The sequence below is a fragment of the Lithobates pipiens genome, unplaced genomic scaffold (genome assembly GCF_037356315.1).
Source record: "Lithobates pipiens isolate NorthernLeopardFrog02 unplaced genomic scaffold, aLitPip1_a1.2 Scaffold_3, whole genome shotgun sequence".
NCBI lineage: Eukaryota > Metazoa > Chordata > Amphibia > Anura > Ranidae > Lithobates > Lithobates pipiens.
The window spans coordinates 197565146-197588516 of NW_027507790.1; the positions used below are offsets into that span (position 1 = coordinate 197565146).

The 23371-nt window shown below is 43.3% G+C and overlaps 1 protein-coding gene across 1 annotated transcript in view; it reads left to right on the forward strand.

The window, feature by feature from the left end:
* The window catches only part of ELOVL7 (ELOVL fatty acid elongase 7), a 53147-nt gene extending 37029 nt beyond the window's left edge, over nucleotides 1-16118 (forward strand). Inside the window, exons 4-8 of the mRNA XM_077462683.1 lie at nucleotides 3412-3492; nucleotides 7454-7510; nucleotides 10630-10735; nucleotides 11210-11346; nucleotides 15390-16118. Of these exons, the coding sequence (XP_077318809.1) occupies nucleotides 3412-3492; nucleotides 7454-7510; nucleotides 10630-10735; nucleotides 11210-11346; nucleotides 15390-15617 (609 nt within the window). The 3' untranslated portion in view covers nucleotides 15618-16118. The remainder of the gene's footprint in view (nucleotides 1-3411; nucleotides 3493-7453; nucleotides 7511-10629; nucleotides 10736-11209; nucleotides 11347-15389) is intronic.
* Nucleotides 16119-23371: the final 7253 nt, after the last annotated feature.

The window sequence follows — 23371 nt, forward strand, 5'->3', positions numbered from 1 at the left end:
CTGGAAAATTTTCCAGCAATCAGATACAGCTACTGCCCAGGTATTTTTAACAGCTGTCTGAGACAACCGTCACAAAGTCTGAGGACTCTGATCAACAAACTGAGCACAATATACTAGATATGCTTCTGTGTTTGGAATGGTCAGAATTCTGCAGGCAGGTGAAGGGAACTGGCAGATCACCAGGTATTTGCTTGTAAATAAGACTGTAGCAGCACCAGAATGAACAGGCCCTTTTCACATGGGCTGGACTCATCTGGTGCACCTGTCAGTTTTTCAGGTGGCCCCGATTGGACCCCCAGTCTCCTGTATGGAGCCTCCATAAACAGATGGATCAGATCGGATGGCAGTCGGGTGTAAACGGACAGGTGGTCTGTTTACATCTGACCGCCTATAGAGGAGTGTGTGCTGTGTCTATGGGACACGGAACAGCCACCTGCTCAGCGGAGATCAGATCAGACAGATCCCCTGCTGAGCAGGCAGACTCCAACAGAGGCATTATTAATTTTATCAATTTTGCGGGAAAAAATTAAGTTTAATAACACACCTCATGTATCTAAATCCAAAAATGTAATATATTGCAGCTCACAGTCCTTATATTTTAGTGGCTGCATTCGTTTTTCTTTATTTTTTCCTTAGGCCCCTTTCACATGAGACGGATCTGTAATGATCCACCCCGTGATGATCCGCTTGCTCAGCGGGGATTGCTCCGTTTATCCCCGCTGAGCTTGCTGATGACAGGGCGGTCCCTGCACACTGTTCAGGGACCACCCTGTCAGATCTCCGCTCTCGTCTATGGGGGATCGGATGAACATGGGCCGTCTGTCTGTGTTTATCCGATCCGCTCTGCAGACGGATAGAAAAATAGGATTTTCCTCCGTCTGCAGAATCGGACCATAGCGGAGACGGACGATATTGGGTGTCAGCGGATGTTCATCCACAGACACCCGCTATCCCATAGGGATGCATGTATGTCTGTATTTCATCCGCAAACGGATTGATGAAATACGGACATGTGTGAAAGGGGCCTTATCCTTTTTCATCTGGTAATCCTGTAAAGACCCTTCACTTTTTTTTTTATTATTTATTTATTTTTCATGTCTATGCTTTTTTTTTTTTTTTTTTTTTTTCTCCCCTACTGCTTCTATGGTGGCAGCCTTGGTTGTCTTGGAAGCTTGATTCCAAACATCTGCCTTCTGAACCTTGAAAAGAAAGCTAATGCAGCCACCATATCTAGAGACTGGTAAGCTGCAGTATGTAACAAATTTTATTTTGGGGTTTAAAGTGTTTGTAAACCTCTGAAATAAAAAATGAACTAAGCATATCCTTCTATAGTGTGTGTATACATCTCAATCTATAGCACATACGATCTATGCTGTGCAACATCCCCGCCCCCTGCCTTCTGAAGCTAAGAAATGCTGTGTAAACTGTGCACTTTAAACAACTCTGGAGAAGGCTTTCTTTCATCTCGGTGTTTAACCTGAGGCCAGTCACTTCACTGGGTATATGTAAGGGTTTACAACCGCTTTAAATCCAGTATAAATATGTTTTGAGTAAATGTCTATATGTTTCTCTGCATGCACACAGTAATGTTAATCAAAAGCTCTATCAACTTTTTCTTTTATGGTTGGTAGTCATAATTACAGTATCTTTAACCACTTCGCCCCCTGAAGGTTTCACCCCCTTAATGACCAAAGCGGTGATTCGCCGGAGCCGCGATGACATCACTCCCGTGCATGCACGGGAGCCCACACGAGCGGCTTATCGCTATGATCAGCGGCGCGCTGCGTGCGCCTGTCTTTTTGTAAATATCTCCTAAACCGTATAGGTTTAGGAGATATTTCTTGGACCTACAGGTAAGCCTTAATCTAGGCTTACCTGTAGGTCAAAGTGGGTTGTAAGGGTTTACAACCACTTTAACAGGACAGGTTCCACTCACAACAGGCCTCGCCATGGTCCACCAAAGAAGTTAAGTGTACATGCTCAGTGTCATAGCCAGAGGTTGTCTTTGGGAAATAGACGTGTGAGTGCCTCCAGCAATGCTGCAGAGGTTGAAGGGGTGGAAAGGCAGCCAGTCAGTGCTCAGACCATACGCCGCACACTGCATCAAATTGGACTGCATGGTTATCATCCCAGCATCATATCCAGAGGTTGTCTTTGGGAAATAGACATATGAGTGCTGCCAGCATTGCTCTAGAGGATGGGGGAGGGGGGGGGGGGGTCAGCCTATCAGTGGTCAGACCATATGCCACACACAGCCTCTTCTAAAGATTATCCACAAGAAAGCCTGCAAACAGTTTGCTGAAGGCAAGCAGACTAAGGACATGGATTACTAGAACCATGTCCTGTGGTCTGATGAGAGCAAGATAAACTTATTTGGTTCTGATGTCAAGCGTGAGTGGCAGCAACCAGGTGAGGAATACAAAGACAAGTGTATCTTACCTACAGTCAAGCATGGTGGTGGGAGTGTCATGGTCTGGGGCTGTATGAGTGCTGCCAGCACTGGGGAGCTACAGTTCATTGGGGGAACCATGAATGCCAACATGTACTGTGACATACTGAAGCGGAGCATGATTCCCCCCTCCCTTCAGAGACTGGGGCACGGGGCAGCTTTTCAACATAACGACCCCAAACACACCTTAAAGATGACCACTGCCTTGCTAAAGAAGCTGAGGGTAAATGTGATGGACTGGCCAAGCATGTCTCCAGACCTAAACCCTATTGAGCATCTGTGGGGCATTCGCAAACAGAAGGTGGAGGAACGCAAGGGTTATAACATCGACCAGCTCCGTGATGTCATCATGGAGGAGTAGAAGAGCACTCCATTGGCAACCTGTGAAGCTCTGGTTAACTCCATGCCCAAAAGGGTTAAGGCAGTGCTGGAAAGTAATGGTGGCCACACAAAATATTGACACTTTGGGCCCAATTTTGACATTTTCACTTAGGGGTGTACTCATTTTTGTTGCTGGTGGTTTCGAAACCAATGGCTGTGTGTTGAGTTATTTTTTTTTTGGGGGGGGTGGGGAGGGGCGCACAGTTATTTATACAAACTGTACACTCTCTACTTTACTTTGTAGCAAAGTGTAATTTCTTCAGTGTTGTCACATGAAAAGATATAAATAAAATATTTACAAAAATGTGAGGGGTGTACTCACTTTTGTGAGATACTGTATATTGGCGTGAGCTGTTCGGCAAGTGGTTAAAAACTTCTGACCTTTCCAACACTTGTTTCCTGTATCTGTGCCAGATATTCAGTTAACATGCACAAGTGTTAATCATACATGTTAACGATTAAAGCCAGCCAAAGATTAAATTTTTTTTCCACAATTTTATTTTAGTTTTGAGTAACGAGTATTATAACCTTATTTCAGATTGATAACCTTGTCGTAAGCTATGCTTTGCTTTTCATTGCAGTTCCTCATGGCAGGCTGGGCTACGGGATATACCTTCCAATGTGACATTGTGGACTACTCCAGGTCACCGCAGGCTGTTCGTGTAAGTCAATGATTTATGATAACCGGCTCCTGTGAGCAGTGAAATGTGTAAATGGTGACGGTAAAGCAAATAACTTTGTAAACCAGCTGAGTTAGAAGATAGGACTAAGAAAGCTTGCAAGGTCTGAGCTTGATAATCACACTGCGTGATACAAAAGAAGAATTTTCTAATATACAAATACTCTGTAAATGGCCTTTATTTCTTGTATCATACAGTCCACATTATTATGTTCAGTGTTTGATGAAAGGATGAACATATACAGTATTATGTGTTTCCTAATTAATATGATGTTCAGGCAAGATAAATCTAATGTTTACAATGGAACCTATTTATATTGATGGATTGCATTACATTGGACAAAAATAATGCATGTTGCATTTTGGCTGTATGGACCTGCATCTTGCTGCTCATGCTAAAGCAGCAGCACAAATCTAATATCAACACGTTAACTTATCCATTATGGTGTTAATGAGGCTTAAAGTGATTGTAAACCCCATTCAGGAAATCTCACCTAGGCACATATAGCTGTAGTGTTTACTTATCTCTCTCCAAGTCCTGTGTCTTTCTGCTGCACCGTTCCCCTGTTATCGGCATGATACATTCTGCCAAGTTCTCTGACACAGGAGGTAAAAGCAACTGGAAATTTTGTGTTGGGGAAGGTAACTCGGAGAGCTTGTCTATTCACAGTACAAGTTTCTTTGTTTCTCTGCCTATGTGGAGGGAGGGGTGTGTGCCTTTCCTCCAATCAGCTCTCACACAGTGTATACCCAGACTCCCCTCCCACTGCTGAAACAGGAAGAAATATTTCTAACTCAATGTACACTTTTAAAATAATATAAGGAGCTGAAAGCGGCAGATATACATGTAAAACTTATGTAGGGAGATTTGTTTCATCCTTGTGTATCATCTGAGGCTGTTCACTTCACTGGGTATAGGAGAGCGTTTACATCCACTTTAAGGCATAATTAAAGGCACACATCCTTACCTTATTTCCAGTGATCTGACACCTGACAGTGGGGCTGTCCTCTTCTTCTCTGGTTCTTCCGGGTTCAGTTTTGATTGGCCAGGGAAGGAGTGCATTTGTACTGGCACTGTGCTGGAGTTTAAACTGAGCTGCACATGCGCAGCTTCGTGTAAATTTCACAGAGGATTGAAAATAGGCAGGCAATTGTACTTTTTATTGTAGAAGAGGCATTGCAACAAAAGCGTGTGTATATATGTATGTATATATGTATGTGTATATGTGTGTATATATATATATATATATATATATTTATAATATTTTTTTTATAAGAGTTCCTGTACATGGGTTTCTGGTTTAGAACCAAGCCAGATGCACAAAAAATAACCTGCATGTTTTACATTATTCTGTAATACATTGGCTTGTATAGAGCTATAACAACAAAGCACAACTCTATCAAGATCCTATTTAAAATTCAAATGCTACATTCCACAGCCATCAGAAATACTTTACATACAGATACCTGACACAAAAAAAACCACAATTGATACTTTATTTGCAATTTTTTCCCCAGAAATTGTTGAATTTGCAGATTCATTTAGCTAAATCTTTTGTATCTGTACTGCTTTGACCTTAGAAACAGACTGTATACTCCAAGAGCTTTTCCTAAAACTGTAACCTTCGCAAAAAATAAATAAATAAAAAAGATCTTTGACACAAAACGCCAATGCATCTGTAGGTTTTTAGGACACACACACACACACACACACACACACACACACACACACACACACACACACAGATTCATTGTGCCTAGAAAAACTATTAAGAAGGAAATCAAATATTGTGAATACACACACCTACACCTGGGCCAAAGTTCTTGTGGCCTTACTTCTGTGGGTCACATAAGTACGCACTAGTTCTGATTGATAGAGAAGAAAAACCACCGCTCCAAAGCAGCCCTCCAGGGCAAAAGCTTTTCCTCCTATTGATGAGCCCCAGGTGCTGGCTGTTACACACACTGTGGGCAGGTAGACACAGTGATCACAGTGCGAAACGCGTCAGATTTTTGGTCCCTGTTACCTTTTTGGTCCCTGTTACCTTTTTGCTGTGGATGATATGATTTGATGTGACCTACGTTATTTCAATAAAAGACGGGATTTCAAGTCTTTCTCCTGTGTGCAGCTATCCAGAGTTTTGTTCTGTCTACCTGCCCACAGTACGCACTAGTTATGCACTTCTGTGACTCGGATCCAGCAGAAAGTGGTCTAAAGTCCCCTGATGACTGACGTCACTAAGCTGGCCCAGCTCCTGGAGAGATCCCCCAATTTAATGTTGGCATCCACCCAGATCAGCGTGCTGCTGGGAGACTGAGTCAGCCCGGTGCGGGAGGGATAGAGCAGAGAGCCGCTGACCAAGAACCGAGCAATCGGAGGTGATCGCTCAGTTCTCGGTTTTAAAGGTGACAGCTGCAGTATCGGACTGAGTATGCGACTGAGGCTAGGTGAGTATGGTTGTTTTTTGTTTTCTTTAATTCCCCAACGTCTTTTAAAGCTAGAATATACATTATTGGTTCAGGGACACTTTCCCAATTTTTATTTATTTGTTTATTTTTTCCCAAATCTGCATTTGATTAACACTTCCGTTTTGCATGGTAAAGCTTTTTTTTTTTTTTTCTCACAAGTTTGTTTTGGGATTGGATAGGGTGAGCATTAGAACCTTTTCAGGTTATATCCCCACTGCTGATATTTTGTCTTCCTCCATGGTGAGAAGGTGGTGATCATTATTGGTCTGTAAAAAAACCCAAAGGGGTTCATGTACAAGCGAGGATATCTAATTCAAATTATTGGCTTCTGATGTCTGTGATATTTCTCCCCAATTGTGCTGACATAAGGGACATGCCACAATAGACAATGGGTTTACCTTTGCAGGTCTGACTCCTACTTTGAATCCCCAAAGGATTGTTGGTCTATAAATAAGGGTAATTAATAAATAAATGTACAGGCTCTGGAAGATGGCCTTGCATGCTTGTTGCTATGTTATCATGTTAGACACATGCCCTAGAACATGGGTGCTCAGCCCCCATGCCCTAGTACAGTGATTCTCAATGAGGGTTCCGTGGAACCCTAGGGTTCCTCCAGAGGTTGCTAGGGTTTCCTTCAGCATTGGGCCATTTCTTCCACTCAAATAAGTTCCCACTGTCACCATTGATATTTTTAACTATATGTTAAAGGAGGTAATTCTTCCCAATGACCACAAGTGTAAGGACCATTCTTCCCACTGACCATCACACTAATATATCGTGAGTTGTAGATTTCTAATTTTTAGCAGGGGTTCCCCAAGACTGGAGAAGTATTTCAAGGGTTCCTCCGTGTTAAGGTTGAGAAAGGCTGCCCTAAAATCTAGAATTCACACACAGCTTTTGGAAACGTGTCTTGCATGCATTCTAAAAGCAGTGCAGGGTGCGCCTAACTTTGATACCTGTCTAGAACGTGTACTTGAATTTTGCACATGCTTCGCCACTTTTGGAATCCTGTCTGCGCCAGGATCTCTCTCTGTATGCCAAAAGGGAGTTGGTCCTTATTCGCACTACTTTTTGTATTTCATTTTGAATTTGGTGCAAACATTGTGCCACAATGTAGAAGTGGCATATTTTAGAATTACTTGAATTGGCTCCTTAAGTCGTCAGAACTAAAGTGTCACATATGCCTTGTGAATTTGGCGCTATCAAATAAGAGATTAACACCAAAAAAGTGGTGCAGGAGCATTGAATTCCCTTTATGAATTGTTATGTTTGGAAGAGAATTCTGTCACTAACTGCAGTCCAGCTGTGTCAACAGAAGTCTTTTGAATACATCTTCCTTGGCATCATCCATGCAATAAAATCTTGGATGCATTGTCATTAGAGGATGTAGACTCAGTTTCAGAATTGTTTAAAAAGTTGTTCTTTAAATAGAACTTAAATTAAATTTTAATTTGTTTCCTCCTTGTGCTTTGTAGATGGCATGGACGTGCTGGCTTTACTTTTTTTCAAAGTTTATTGAATTACTTGATACAGTAAGTATAGCAATGTGATACTTGAATCAAATATAAAATGTTGCATTACACTCGCTCAGTGATCACAGCCCTCCGCTGCATGGCTCTGTGGCATAGTTGCATAGTAGGTGAGCTTAAAAAAAGACTCAAGTCCAACCTATGTGTCTGATTTATTGTTTATCCCTGTAAGTTGTCGTTCAGGTGCCTATCTAATAGTGTTTTTGAAATTCTCGATGCTCCCTGCTGAAACCACCGCCTGTGGAAGAGAATTCCATATTCTCACCGCTCTTACAGTAAAGAACCCTCTACGCAGTTTAAGGTTAAACCACTTTTCTTTCAATTTTAGTGAATGGCTGCGTGTCTTATTAAATTCTCTTACGCGGAAACGTATTATCCCTATTGCGGGGTCACTAGTATGGTATTTGTACATTGAAACCTTGTACCCTCACAAGTGTCTCCCCTGTACCCGTAACCTTTCCTCTTAACTAATGTCCTCTAGACCCCAGTGACGGCTGGTGCTCATTTTTTTTGGGGGGGGGGGGGGGTTTAGCGCAAACAAGCGGGAAAAAAAATTAAAAATCAATTGCAGCCACTGTGCCCATCAATTGCTGCCAGTTTGCCCATCAGTTGCTGCTACTGTGCCCCATGAAATGCTGCCAGTGTGCATCGCCCGGCACTTACCTGTCTCGCAGCGGGTCAGTGGTGGCGTCCTGCACGCTCCTCGCTGTCTTCTTCCATCCTCTCTTCCGTCTTCTCTATTAGGCGTCCAATCACAGTGCCCGATGTTTCAGCCAATCGGATGACAGGTAACAGACCCGAGCACCTGATTGGCTCACATGCAGCTGAGTGAACAGTGAACGCACAGCATTACGCCTACTGTTCACTTTTTTTGGGCACCTATTAGAGCCTACAGCTCTAATCAGGTGCTTCCAAAAAACACCCCCGCCACTGTAATTCAGGTGCCCGGCACCTGAAAAGGGGCCGGACACCTGAATACGGGGTGTTAGCGACGACCATAGATAGATTCATACATTGCATGAATCTATCTATGGTGATAGAGCGGTGCCAGGAGAGAGGGTGTGGCACTCCTGCACCCTTTATGGACGCACTGCCACTGCCAAACCCTTTATTCGTTTTTGTTGCCCTTCTCTGGACTTGCTCCAGTTCCAGCCCATCCTTCCTGAGGGCTGGTGCCCAGAACTGGGCAGCATACTCCAGGTGTGGCTGGACCAGAGTCGTGTAGAGTGGGAGAATTATTGTTGTATCTCTGGAGTTAATCCCCTTTTTAATGCATGCCAATATTCTGTTGCTTGCAGCAGCTTGGCATTGTATGCCATTGCTGAGACTATCATCTACTAGGATCCCCAGGTCCTTTTCCATCCTAGATTCCCCCAGAGGTTCTCCCCCTAGTGAGTAGATTGCATTTCTATTTTTGCCACCCCAATGCATTATTTCACATTTTTCCACATTGTACCTCGTTTGCCATGTAGTTGCCCACCCCATTAATGTGTTCAGATCTTCCTGCAAGGTTTCCAACTTACCATGGCTTATATAGCCAAGTGCTCTACTCCCAGTATTTGTTGATACCTGTGCTTTCTGAGATGCGCTCGAGTCCCAGTCTAATCAAATGTATGCCAGCTTGTGAAAAATAGTTGGTCCTATGTTCCAGTGGTGCTTGTGTAGATTTTTATCTTGTACTGTATTTTGTTCATCAACAAACCATCTTCCGTAGATCCATACCACATCAATATTTGTCACCCCCAGTCTGCTTGAGACCACCTTAGTATCCCCATCTGTACATTGGGTTTCTTGTCCTTTTTATATTTCAAAATAGAATGCACATGCAAATTCTATCTGCTCATTATTTTGTTTTTTATTGTTTTATATAAACCTTAGACAAAACAATATACATTCACTAGTCACTTTACTAGGTACACTGTGCTAGTACCGGGTTGGACCCCCTTTTGCCTTCAGAACTGCCTTATTTCTTCATGGCATAGATTCAAGAAGGTCTTGGAAACATTTCACAGATTTGTGTCCATATTTGCATGATGGCATCACGCAGTTGCTGCAGAATTGTCGGCTGCCTCTGCATGATGCGGATCTCCCGTTCCACCACATTCCGAATGTGCTTTATTGGATTAAGATCTGATGACTGTGGAGGCCATTGGAGTACAGTGACCTCATTGTCATGTTCAGGAAACCAGTGGTGAGATGATTTGAGCTTTGTGACATGGTGCATTATCTTGCTGGAAGTAGTATCAGAAGATGGGTACACTGGAGTCATAAAGAGATGGTCAACAACAATATGCAGGTAGGCCATGGCTATTTTAAATGATGCTCAATTGGTACTAAGGGGCCCAAAGTGTGCCAAGAAAAAAATCCCCCACACTATTCTACCACCAGCTTGAACTGCTGATACAAGGTGGGATGGATCCATGCTTTCATGTTGTATACGCCATATTCTGACCCTACCAGCTGAAAGTTGCATCTGAAATCCAGACTCGTCAGATCAGGCAACATTTTTTCCTATCTGCTATTCTCCAATTTTGGTGAGCCTGTGCAAATTGTAGCCTTAGTTTCCTGCTCTTAACTGACAGGAGTGGTCCTTGGGTGATCTATAAACCCTAGATTTGGTTGTACGTGAAAACCCTAGTAGATCAGCAGTGTTTGAAATACTCAGACCAGCCTACCTGGTACCAACAACCTTACCACGTTCAAAGTTAAAGTTTCCTTTGTTCCCCATTCTGATGCTTGGTTTGAACTTCAGCAAGTCATCTTTACCACGTCTAGATGCCTAAATGCATTGAGTTGCTGCCATGCGATTGGCTGATTTGATCAGATCATTCCTACCAAACATACATACAGTGCCTTGAAAAAGTATGCATACCCCTTGAAATTTTTTGTCATGTTGCAACTAAAAACGTAAATGTATCTTATTGGGATTTTATGTTATAGACCAACATTTTTAACAAATAAATATGTGGGAAATGTGGCATGCATTTGTATTCAGCCCCCCCTGAGTCAATACTTTGTAGAACCACCTTTCGCTGCAATTACAGCTGCAAGTCTGGCCTTTTCAATGATTCCAAAAGTCCTTATTCAAATTTTATAACTAATTGTTTTCTCTTATTTCCTAGATCTTCTTTGTATTGCGTAAAAAGAACAGTCAGATTACATTCCTGCACGTGTACCATCATTCCGTCATGCCATGGACCTGGTGGTTTGGAGTCAAGTTTGCTGCAGGTATTTTCTTCAGTTTAGATGTGTTAATTTCTACATGTGAAAAAACATTGCTAAAAAAACAAAAAAAGCATTATTAATCAAAGAGCAAAAATACATACATAATGGCCAAGTTGACACATACAGGGAAATGCACTAAAACTGGAGCACACAGAATCGGGTGCAGCTGTGCACGGTAGCCAAATCGGCTTCTAACTTTTTTTTGTTTGGTTAAGCTTTGGCAATAAAATCTGGATGCTGATTGGTTACTATGCAGAGTTGTATCAGATTTTGCACCATGCAATTTTAGAAAATAACCCCCTCACACTGCCCTGACTAAAACAACCAAACATGACTTTGTTTCCAATGCTGACTCTTGTCAACCATCATAACTCTTGTGTTATAAAATGCAGTCTCGGAATGTGTCGGTCTCAATGGTGAAATGACCCGGAGCAGGTTTCCAGCATGTAACCATTTTTTGTTTCTTTTCTGGTTCAGGTGGTTTGGGTACATTCCACGCATTGGTGAACTCTGTTGTACATGTGATCATGTACACTTATTATGGGATGTCAGCGCTGGGTCCAGCCTACCAGAAGTACTTGTGGTGGAAAAAGTACATGACTTCTATACAACTGGTATGTAGAAACTTTACAAATATTCTAGCTGCAGCAACTGCCTAGTCAGAATTCCTGACATGGTACAATGAATGTAGCTGTTGGGGAGAACAGATCGATCGTAGTAGAAGGCAGCCCTCCAACTTGTGCTCAAGGGAACTGCTCTTTCCTACTGGTCTCCTCTACCCAACATCCTAAATTTGCTATGTATTCATAACATTTTGTTATATAATGGTGAAAAAATTGTGGTTACCGATATCTTTGTACCTTTTTGATACAATATTGTTTCCTTCTCAGGACTCAACTCCTCAATACCCATGTACTAGCTAATCGTGTTCCTTTTGAAGTTGAATTGTACTTCTATTTTCTTGTTTCTAAATAAATAAAGAATTTATAAAAAAAAAAAAAAGAAGAATGCAAGACCCAGACATGACCCAGCTTTCAGTTGTCAGTAGTAAAGTCCAACATAACTTGTAACTGAAGAACAAAACTTTCGTTCCTGGCTTTCTCATTTTCAGCCAGCATGGTTTCTTTATCGCAGGGATATGCAGTTAGTGGACCTCCAGCTGTTGCAGAACTACAAGTCCCATGAGACATAGCAAGAGTCTGACAGCCACAAGCATGACATGCAGAGGCATGACGGGACTTGTAGTTTTGCAACAGCTGGAGGTCCACTAATTTCATATCTCTGCTTTATCGAATAAACTACCACACACTTTCCAGCACATAGACCCCATCTACAGTGATTCCCTGGGTTACTTTTTCACACAGTTTTATAATTTCATCAACATATTTAACTTATTTTATTTACTACATTGTCACCAAGTAGTAATTTCTGTATTAGTACATATCACTTAGTACAGGGGTTGACAAATTTGCTTTGAAATTAGGAGCCAGTTAAAAAAGTTAGGAGCCAGTTTTTTTTTTTTTCAGCTCCCGGGGTAAGGCCACTCATTTTCACCCCCTATCCCTAACTCACAATGGAGCACCCAGTCAATAACTCCATTGAAACGCTGTTACATCAGGGGTATGGGCTGACCAGAAAGAGTAAGGCTGGCAACAGATGGAACTGGCTGGCACTGGCAGGTGGCACCGGTTGCCACTGGAAGGCACGTGGCACTGGCAGGTGGCCCTGGTTTGGCACTGGCAGGTGGCCCTGGTTTGGCACTGGCAGGTGGCCCTGGTTTGGCGATGGCAGGTGGCCCTGGTTTGGCGATGGCAGGTGGCCCTGGTTTGGCGATGGCCCTGGTTTGGCGATGGCAGGTGGCCCTGGTTGGCGATGGCACTAGTTGGCACTGATTGGTGGCACTGGCAGGTAGTGGCAGGTGGCACTGATTGGCGGTGGCACTGGTTGGCATTGGCAGGTGGCACTGATTGGCGGTGGCACTGGTAGGTGGTGGCATTGGTAGGTGGTGGCAGGTGGCACTGGTTGGCGGTGGCACTGATTGGCGGTGGCAGATGGCACTGACTGACGTCACTGGTAGGTGGCACTGGGTGGTGGTTGCAGGTGGTATTGATTGGCGGTGGCACTGGTTGGCACTAGCAGGTGGCACTGATTGGCGGTGGCACTGATTGCCGGCGGCAGATGGCACTGGTTGCCGCTGGCAGGTGGCACTGATTGGTGGTGGCACTGGCAGGTACCACTGGTTGGCACTGATTGGCGATGGCACTGGTTGGTGGTGGCAGGTGGTATTGATTGGCGGTGGCACTGGTTGGCACTAGCAGGTGGCACTGATTGGCACTAGCAGGTGGCACTGGTTGGCACTAGCAGGTGGCACTGGTTGGCACTGGCAGGTGGCACTGGTTGGCACTGGCAGGTGGCACTGGTTGGCACTGGCAGGTGGCACTGGTTGGCACTAGCAGGTGGCACTGGTTGGCACTAGCAGGTGGCACTGGTTGGCGGTGGCAGGTGGCACTGATTGGCGGTGGCACTGGTTGGCGGTGGCAGGTTTCACACGGAGCACTCTGTTACTGAAATGTAACAGAGGAGCTGTCAGAATTGAGCTTAATGTCGGGATGGGCGGGACCCAGCCGGGGTGTGAAACTGACAGGTAACAGAGAGGCGGATATGTCAGATTTCAGCCTAATGTCGGGGTGGGCGGGACACAGCAGCTATCAAACACCAGCCAACGATTGGGCTGCTTAAGAAAAGGGGCGGGCCACATACACGTAGCGGCCCGCCAAGATCCCACTGGCTGGTGTTTGATAGCTGCTGGGTCCCGCCCCCACCCCGGCCGGGTCCCGCCCACCCCAGCCGGGTCCCGCCCACCCCGACATCAGGCTGACAGATCCTCCTCTCTCCATTGCTTGTCAGTTTCACACACTCAGCGCGGCGCTGCTGAGTGTGGAGGTGGGAGGAGGACGGCAGTCAGTGTTAATACTGCTGCATGTCTGGGGCATCGATAGTGAGTGGGCTGGTGGCAGCTTAGGCGCCAGGTCGCGATTTCTGGTCGCATTGGTGACCTGGCGCCTGGGGTTTGTCGAGCCCTGACTTAGTAGTAGTTGAGCTTTATATGTCACTAAATATGCAAAATGACCCACGTTGTATAGTTTTACAACATTCAATACTAGATACTCACTATTTTGTGTTTGTTTTTTTTCTACTTCGCTTATTTTTCATACATAACTCATATCAGCAAAATACTGTCATTTCCCAAGCGTTAAACTTAATTAAACTTTTTTTTTTTTCCTTTCCTTCTACTCGACAGTTAACATGCCTATAAAGTTGAGAGCTAAATATGCCACGCAAAGATACAGTACATTTTAAAGCCTTAACTCCCACATTTGATGTCTCTTTTTAAATAATTGATTTGGGTCATGCTGGCCCAAACTGACTATTTACTGCACTATTGGGTGCACTTAAGAGAAGTGTGTTTTTGTTTTGTGTGTTTTTGTTTTGTGTGTTTTATTTTTTTTATTATTACAGTTATACTTGCCTAGGTGAATGCCTCAAATCTCTCCTTTTGCACTTTTTAAAAGTAAGAGATCAAAAAAAAGTTTGCTTTAAAAAAAAAAAAAAATTTGTTTACTCCCCCCCCCTAGACCTGTCGTGACATGACGTTGCTCCAGTCCTCCAAGGCCATTAAGGCATTCAGAGACTATCTAGTCTCCCATTGCCCCTGTGACCAGCTGTTCAGATCGTTTCTTCAGGTGAAAACTGTAAGCACGAGAAACACTGCCAGGAGGGTAGGGATGTCCCCTCCCGCCGCTTCGGAAAGCAATCCAGTGGCTAATGAGCTGTTTGGACCACATTCGTGAGGTAGGCAGTTGCCAGCTGAAAAATCTGTATTATGGCTGATAGTTTCAACCATAACCACGGTAAACCACTTGCAAATTAAAATGTGTGTGTGTGTGTGTGTATGTGTGTGTATGTGTATGTGTATATATATATATATATATATATATATACGTATTGCAGTTGGCAAGTGGTTAAATGCGGCGTTAGGCTTTAATTAATACAATGCAGCATTAGGATGATTTAAAGCAGAACTTCAGCCTGCCTCTGTTGGCTCTGCCCACCCCCCTCCAAAACACCACCAAATAAAACATGGCATATGTGCTGATGAGTTCTGCTGAGCTGCGGGTCCTGACAGAGCCCATCGGCACATCTACGCATGTGCAGGTGATTTTCTGCACCTGAGCAAAGACGGGGACGGTTTAGGAATTGACTCTGATGGGTGTTTTTGCACATGTGCAAGAAACCCTACACGTGCACAGATGGTCAGGGAAACCATTGCATGCACAGCTGTGTCTCAGGGCTCTCTCTGGACAGGAAGCCCTACAACACATCTCCATACAAACAGAGGGAAGTGAGTAAAAAAACATTCTTCCGTAGGTTAGAAGCACTTATATGTATATGTCCAGGAAGTGGGTAAGAGGCAATGCAGCATGACATGACCTGAGGATAAAGATCTGCTTTCACTGAACATCACTTGCATCTTCAGCTAAACATATTTGTTACAACATGGACATCGTTGACCTGCTATATTTTAGGCAAAAACTGAAGATCCCCCCCCCCCCCCATTTTAGCCAAACTGTGACAATAATATTTTCTTTTCTTCCAGACCCAGTTTGTGATGGTCACTTTGCACATTTGCCAGTTCTTCTTCATGAAGGATTGCCAGTACCAGTTCCCGGTCTTCCTCTACGTCATCTGTTCGTATGGAGTCATCTTTATGGCCCTCTTTCTCAATTTCTGGTTCCACGCCTACGTCAAAGGACAACGGCTACCGAAAGCTTGTCAGAACGGCAAGGCACACCAAAACGGGCACGTGAAGGACAAACATCATTGATGCTAAGAACACAATTTCTATCTGTACCACACAATGGTATCTTAGGATTTACTTGACAATCAAGCATCCATTAGCAGTCAATGGACCACATTTGCACTTTTCTTCCCATCATGAAAAAAAGCTCTGTATTTTTACTGTAATTTATTTGGGATTATTTGCTGACAAAAGGGTGTACAGTTTTATTTTTTTTTTTTTTTTTTGTTTTTGTTTTTTTATTTACTACAGATGTACATAGATTTATCGCTGATCACTCAGGAAACTGTAAGCTTGTTAGCATGGATGTGCATGATAAGTATTTTTTTACTTGGAAAATCCTTTTGATCCACATGTGTGATCCTCCTCATCATCATCATCAGTCTGAGTGAAGGAATGATTGCGATTGACCATGAATGATAGTCCCAGTCCTGAGACATGACACAGGTTTTTATAACAGTGTCCAGTGCTGCAATCTAATACCACATTTCACATTTTGTACAAGCAATAAAAGATTAAACATAAAAATTTTTATCTTTTTTTTTTTTATTTATTCTATACTATATTTTTATTTTTGCAAATTAACATTCCAATAAAGAGACCCTGTCATTACCTAACAGAAATAAAAAAAAAAATGTATATATATATTTATTATTATTTATTATTATCCTTGACCCTATACCTGTTGAAGTGACTAGCCTCAGGTGATACATAGGGGGGAGATTTACTAAACCGGGTGCACTAGGAATGTTGTGCATGGTAGCCAATCGGCCTCTAACTTCAGCTTGTTCAATGAAGCTTTGACAATCCTGTAAGCGGTTTGATTTCTTTGCAGAGTTGCACCATATTTTGCTCTCTCCTCCAGTTTTAGTCAACCCCACAGAGATTAAACAAATCCTCCTACGTAAGTTTTACCTGTTTATCTGCAGTCTTTTCTTCACTACATCTGTTCAAAGTACAGCATTTATGCAGCTTGTCTGAGTTTTCAGAAAACAGGAGGCGAAGAGGTGAAATAACACGCCACAGAGCTCAGTGAGCTGATTGGAAGTAAGGAATGCATTCTATGCATTAACATAAAAAGCCTTCTGTGTGTAGCAGCTCCCCTCAGCCCCTCTAATACTTACCTGAGCTGCATCCGATGTTGCAGGAGTTTCCTGACTGCTCAGGACTCCCCTCCTCGTTGACTGAGACATCAGCGGTGCGCCATTGCCTCCCGCTGCTGTCAGTCAACCTATGAAGAGAGAAAGGGGCGGGGCTGGGTCATAGCTCATGCCTGAATGGACACACAGAGCTGGGGCTTGGCTCAGGTGCCCCCATAGCAAACTGCTTACTGTGGGGGCACTCAACAGGAGGGAAGGGCCAGGAGCACCGAACAGGGATCCTAGAAGAGGAGGATCTGGGCTGCTCTGTGTAAAACCAATTGCACAGAGCAGGTAAGTATAACATGTTCATTTTTAACTAAACAAAAATGAGACTTTAATATCGCTTATAAGTTGTAGATCTACATCCACACAGAAATAAATGTTACTTGACAGTATATAAATGTGTGCCAAACACATGATCAATGAATAACCCAAAAACATAAGTATAGGAAAACTGCACGCTTCCTGGCTTAACCACTTAAAGTGGACCTTCAGTAATTTTTTCCAACTTTCCATCTATTAAATTTTACTGCCCTTTGGATAGTAGAAAAAAAACTCTGCCAATAAATACCTTATGCAGCTCACTTCCTGTTTCTTGTCTGGTAAAAAGCCTAGGCTTATGACATCATGCACCGCACAATCTCTCGCTCTCTCCTGAGATTTTACCAGGGAGGGGGATGAGTCATAAGAGGGCCAATGAGAGCTGCAGAGGTGCCTCTGTAAATCCAGGAAGTGAACAGGCAGCAGCTTCAGCTGCCCACAGTTAAAATGGATGCAGCCAAACTCGGTGGAAGAAGATTTCTGCAGCATATTTTGGCAAGTACAGAATCAGTTTTTATATATATATATATATATATATATATATATATATATATATATATATATATATATATATATATATATAAATATGCAAAGTGGTTGGAGGGAAGCTTCAGAATGGCAAAGATGTTTTTATTACAAATTATGTGATCAGACTACAGTTCCTCTTTAAGGATCCAGCCTTCTTCTTACATGTGGTGTTTACTAGTAAAAATCTTTTTTTTTATTTTTTTTTATTTTTTTTTTGGAACTACTTGGAACCCCCCAAAAAAAAAAAAAAAAACAGAGATATATATATATATATATATATATATATATCTCAGAGACCCTAGAGAATAAAATAGCGGTCATTGCAATTTTTTGTCATACGATATTTGTGCAGCGGTTTTTCAAGCGTAATTTTTGGGGAATACATAACCCAATTTTTTTTCTAAAAAAAATGTCAGGCCTGGTAAATGGATACCAAACATGTCATGCTTTAAAAAGGCACATGCCTGGGCAGTATTGCTAAAACAACAGTGTTTAAAAGTCATTCCAGGTTACCACTTTACATCTACAGAGGAGGTCAAGTGGTAGAATTACTGCCCATGATCTGACGATCGTTGTTTGCTTGCAGGACAGACCCGCATTAGTCTCTTCTGCTGCTAGTTAGTCACTCCAGTTGCTATTACAAGAGAGCCAATCGTCTGCTTTAAAAAACGGTACTGGGGGGATCCCTGCAGCTGCCACTTGAAGTCAAATATCATACCAGGTACATGATTTGACAGCAAGTGGTTAATTAAGCCAAAGATGTAAAGAAATGAAAAAAGCGCTCTCAGAAATATCTAATAAAAGATTTACAATTGTGCCCAAAACCTCTGGAATCCAATCCTAATTAAAGTTCTTAGTGCAAATAAAACCTAATAAATAACATCAAATAAACAGTTGTGCAAAAAAGTCCATAATGCAGTACTTAACCACTTCAGCCCCGGACCAATAAACACCTTAAGGACCAGAGGTCTTTTTCCAATTTCGCACTGCGCTGCTTTAACTGGTAATTGTGCGGTCATGCAATATTGCACCCAAACGAAATTTGCGTCCTTTTCTTCCCACAAATAGAGCTTTCTTTTGATGGTATTTGATTGCCTCTGCGATTTTTATTTTTTGCGATATAAATGGAAAGAGCGAAAATTTCGAAAAAAAAATATATTTTCTTCTTTTTGTTATAAGAAAAATCGAATAAACTAAATTTTAGTCATACATTGAGGGCAAAATTTATTCAGCCACATGTCTTTAGTAAAAAAAATGTCAATAAGCGTATATTTTTTGGTTTGCGCAAAAGTTATAGCGTCTACAATCTAGAGTACATTTTCTGGAATTTACACAGCTTTTAATTTATGACTGCCTATCTCATTTCTTGAGGTGCTAAAATGGCAGATCAGTACAAACCCCCCCCCCCCCCAAATGACCCCATTTTGGAAAGTAGACACCCCAAGGAAATTGCTGATGGGTATGTTGAGCCCATTGAATATTTATTTTTTTTGTCCTAAGGGATTGAATAATGACAAAAAGAAAAAAAAAAATTTTTTTTACAAAAAGTTGTCACTAAATGATATATTGCTCACACATGCCATGGGCATATGTGAAATGACACCCCAAAATACATTCTGCTGCTTCTGAGTACAGGGATACCACATGTGTGGGACTTTTTGGGAGCCTAGCCGCGTACGGGACCCCGAAATCCAAGCACCGCCTTCAGGATTTCTAAGGGCATACATTTTTTTATTTTACGCCTCACTACCTATCACAGTTTAAGGCCATAAAATGCCAAGATGGCACAAAACCCCCCCAAATGACCCAATTTTGGAAAGTAGACACCCCAAGCTATTTGCTGAGGGCCATGTTGAGACCATTGAATATTTTTATTTTTTTTTGTCCCAAGCGATTGAATAATGACACTAAATGATCACTAAATGATATATTGCTCACACATGCCATGGGCATATGTGAAATGACACCCCAAAATACATTCTGCTGCTTCTCCTGAGTACAGGGATACCACATGTGTGGGACTTTTTGGGAGTCTATTCGCGCACGGCACCCCGAAAACCAATCACCACCTTCAGGATTTCTAAGGGTGTAAATTTTTGATTTTACTCCTCACTACCTATCACAGTTTCGAAGGCCATAAAATGCCAAAATAGCACAAAACCCCCCAAAATTACCCCATTTTGGAAAGTAGACACCCCAAGCTATTTACTGAGAGGCATGTTGAGTCCATGGAATATTTTATATTTTGCCACAAGTTGCGGGAATATTACAAACTTTTTTTTTTTTTGCACAAAGTTGTCACTAAATGATATATTGCTCACACATGCTATGGGCATAAGTCAAATTACACCCCAAAATAAACTCTGCTGCTTCTCCCGAGTACGGGGATACCACATGTGGGGGACTTTTTGGGAGCCTAGCCACGTACGGGCCCCCGAAAACCAAGCACTGCCTTCCGGATTTAAATATAAAATGCTACCAAAAAACCTGTTAGCGATGGCAGGGATCAGGCCTGACTCTGCGATCGCTGCAGTTATGTGTTTAGTAAGTGACAGTGATCGATCGATACTGCACTTGGGTGGGCTGGGCAGAGGGGCAAAACGCAGGTGCTAGCAGGTATCTGGGCTGATCCCGCTAACAATGCGTTTTTTTGGAACCCTAAACTGCTGGGGACGCTAGTATAGATCTGATCAGATCAGATATTGATCTGTTCAGATTCTATACCACTACGGGAGGTTTATGCTTTGCGTGTGGGTGTTAGCGGTACTGGCACTAACCTAGCGCTGCCTGGGGCAACGCAGACCCTGACCCTAAAACCTAATTGATATCACCTGCCGGGTGATCAGGGGGTTAAACCTTTATTGGGTAATAAATGGTGGGTGCCCTGATGCTATAAAAAACAAACTAACCAGAGTCACCCGTAACACTTATACAGTGATCAGTGGTGAAAGGGATAACTAGGGGCAATCAGGGGGTTCAAATTTTTATTAGGTAGTATATGGGGGTCCCTGGCGCTATATAAAAACCTGACGGGGAACCTAAATAACGAACTGGCTAACCAGCGTCACCAGTGACACTTATACTGTGATCGCTGGTGAAAGGGTTAACTAGGGGCAATTGGGTAGTATATGGGGGTACCTAGCGCTAAAAAACCTGGCGGTGAACCTAAAAAAATAACTAGCTACCTAGCGACAGTAGCGACACTAATGCAGCGATCAGAAAAATGATCGCTTAGTGACACTGGCAAAAGGGGGTGAAAGGGTTAACTAGCAGCAATCGGGGTTAAAAACATTATTGGGTAGTATATCGGGGTACCTAGCGATATAAAAACCTGGCGGTGAACCTAAAAAAATAACTAGCTACCTAGCGACACTGATGCAGCGATCAGAAAAATGATCGCTTAGTGACACTGGCAAAAGGGGGTGAAAGGGTTAACTAGCGGCAATCAGGGGGTTAAAACCATTATTGGGTAGTATATCGGGGTACCTAGCGCTATAAAAACCAGGCGGTGAACCTAAAAAAATAACTAGCTACCTAGCGACTGTAGCGACACTAATGCAGCGATCAGAAAAACGATCGCTTAGTGACACTGGCAAAAGGGGGTGAAAGGGTTAACTAGCGGCAATCAGGGGGTTAAAACCATTATTGGGTAGTATATCGGGGTACCTAGCGATAGAAAAACCTGGCGGTGAACCTAAAAAAATAACTAGCTACCTAGCGACACTAGCGACACATGCAGCGATCAGAAAAATGATCGCTTAGTGACACTGGCAAAAGGGGGTGAAAGGGTTAACTCTAGGGGCAATCAGGGGGTTAAATCTTTATTGGGGGGTGATAGGGGGTACCCTGGACCTAACACTAACTGTCCTGACAGTTTTTACTGTCACAACTGACACTGAATGCAGTGATCAGTAAAGAAATGATCAATGCAATCAGTGACACTGTGACTGAGGGGGGGCGGGGGGCGATCGGGATGGGATCGGGGGGGATCGGGGTGGGGTTTGTGTGCCTGTGTGTACCTACATGTCAGTGTAGTGTTGGTGCACACTTACTTTGTGTCTTCTCCTCGTAGTCCGGTCAAAAAGACCGCCCCGAGGAGAATGACATCACTTCCTCCTTCCTGTGTAAACAATACACAGTGGGAGGAAGCTTCTCATTGGCCAGGAGCGATCCAGAGGGGGTGGCCGAAAACCAACGGCCATCCCCTCATCACGGAACACTCCTGGAGCGAACCGGACCGTCGTATCCAGCGGGAGGGGGTCCGATTGGACCCCCCACCCGCTGGAAGGCAGGCACGTACATGTACGTGCTTGTGCCTGCCTGTGCCATTGTAATGACGTACATTGGCAATACGGCGGTCCTTAAGTGGTTAAAGAGGAGCTCCAGACCCCCGCCAACTGCAGCTGTTGACTTTTTAATATATGGACACTTAACTGTCCGTGATGTCAGCACCACAGCTGATCTTTGCATTGGCTGTTGGAGCTGCCAGCATTGCCATTGACCTTCACAGCTGGTCCCCTACTGCGCTTATGCAGGGGACCGCCAAACTCCTGAGAGATGGCGCCACGGGCCGTTCTCCTGGAAGGGGACCTGTTGAAAAGAGTTTCCCCCCCCCCCACCGAAAGATGCCAATTGTGTGCTGAGTGCTAAAAGATGCCAACCTGAAGGAAAGTGACACCCAGGAGAATAGTGCTCTTCCTCTTTCCCAATCGAAGCACACCACACTCACCAGAAATGTATGGCCACTTTTCTCAAGCCACTTTATTAGGTACAGCTTGCTACTACCGGGTTGGACCTTTGTGCCTTCTGAACTGTCTTAATTCTTTGTGGCAAAGATTCAACAAGGTGTTGGAAACATTCTTCAGGGATTTTGGTCCATAGTGACATGATAGCATCACACAGTTGCTGCAGATTCATGATGCCAATCTCCTGTTCTAAAACATCACAAAGGTGCTCTATTAGATGAGATGTGATGACTGTGGAGGCCATTGGAGTACACTGATCTCATTACCATGTTCATGAAACCAGTGGTGAGATTTGAGCTTTGTGATGTGGTGCATTATCCTGCTGGAAGGAGCCATCAGAAGATGGGTACACTGTAGTCATAAAGGGATGGACATGGTCAGCAATGATACTCAGGTAGGCCATGATATATAAATGATGTTCAATTGGTAAGAGGCCCAGAGTGTGCCAAGAAAATATCCCCAACACCACCACCAACCTGAACCATTGATACAAGGCAGGATGGATCCATCCTTTCATGTTGTTTACACCAAATTCTGATCCTACCATCTGAATGTCGCAGCTGAATTCGAGACTCGTCAGACCAGGCAGTCTTGTATTGTCCAATTTTGATGAGCCTGTGCGACTTGTATCCTCAGTTTCCTGTTATCTGACAGAAGTGGCATTTGGTGTGGTATTCTGCTGCTGTAGCCCATCTTCTTCAAGGTTCAATGCGTTGTGTGTTCAGAGATGGTATTCTGCATACATTGGTTGTATCGAGTGGTTATTTGAGTTACTGTTGCCTTTCTATCATCTCAAACCAATCTGCCAATTCTCCTCTGACCTCTGATATCAACGAGACATTTTCCTCAACACAACTGCCGCTCACTGGGTATTTCCTCTTTTTTCGGACCATTCTCTGTAAACCCAAGAGATGGTTGTGTGTGAAAATCCCAGTAGATCAGCAGTTTTTAAAATACTCAGACCAGCCCGTCTGGCACAAACAACCATGCCACATTCAAAGTCACTAAAATCTCCTTTCTTCCCCATTCTGATGCTCAGTTTGAA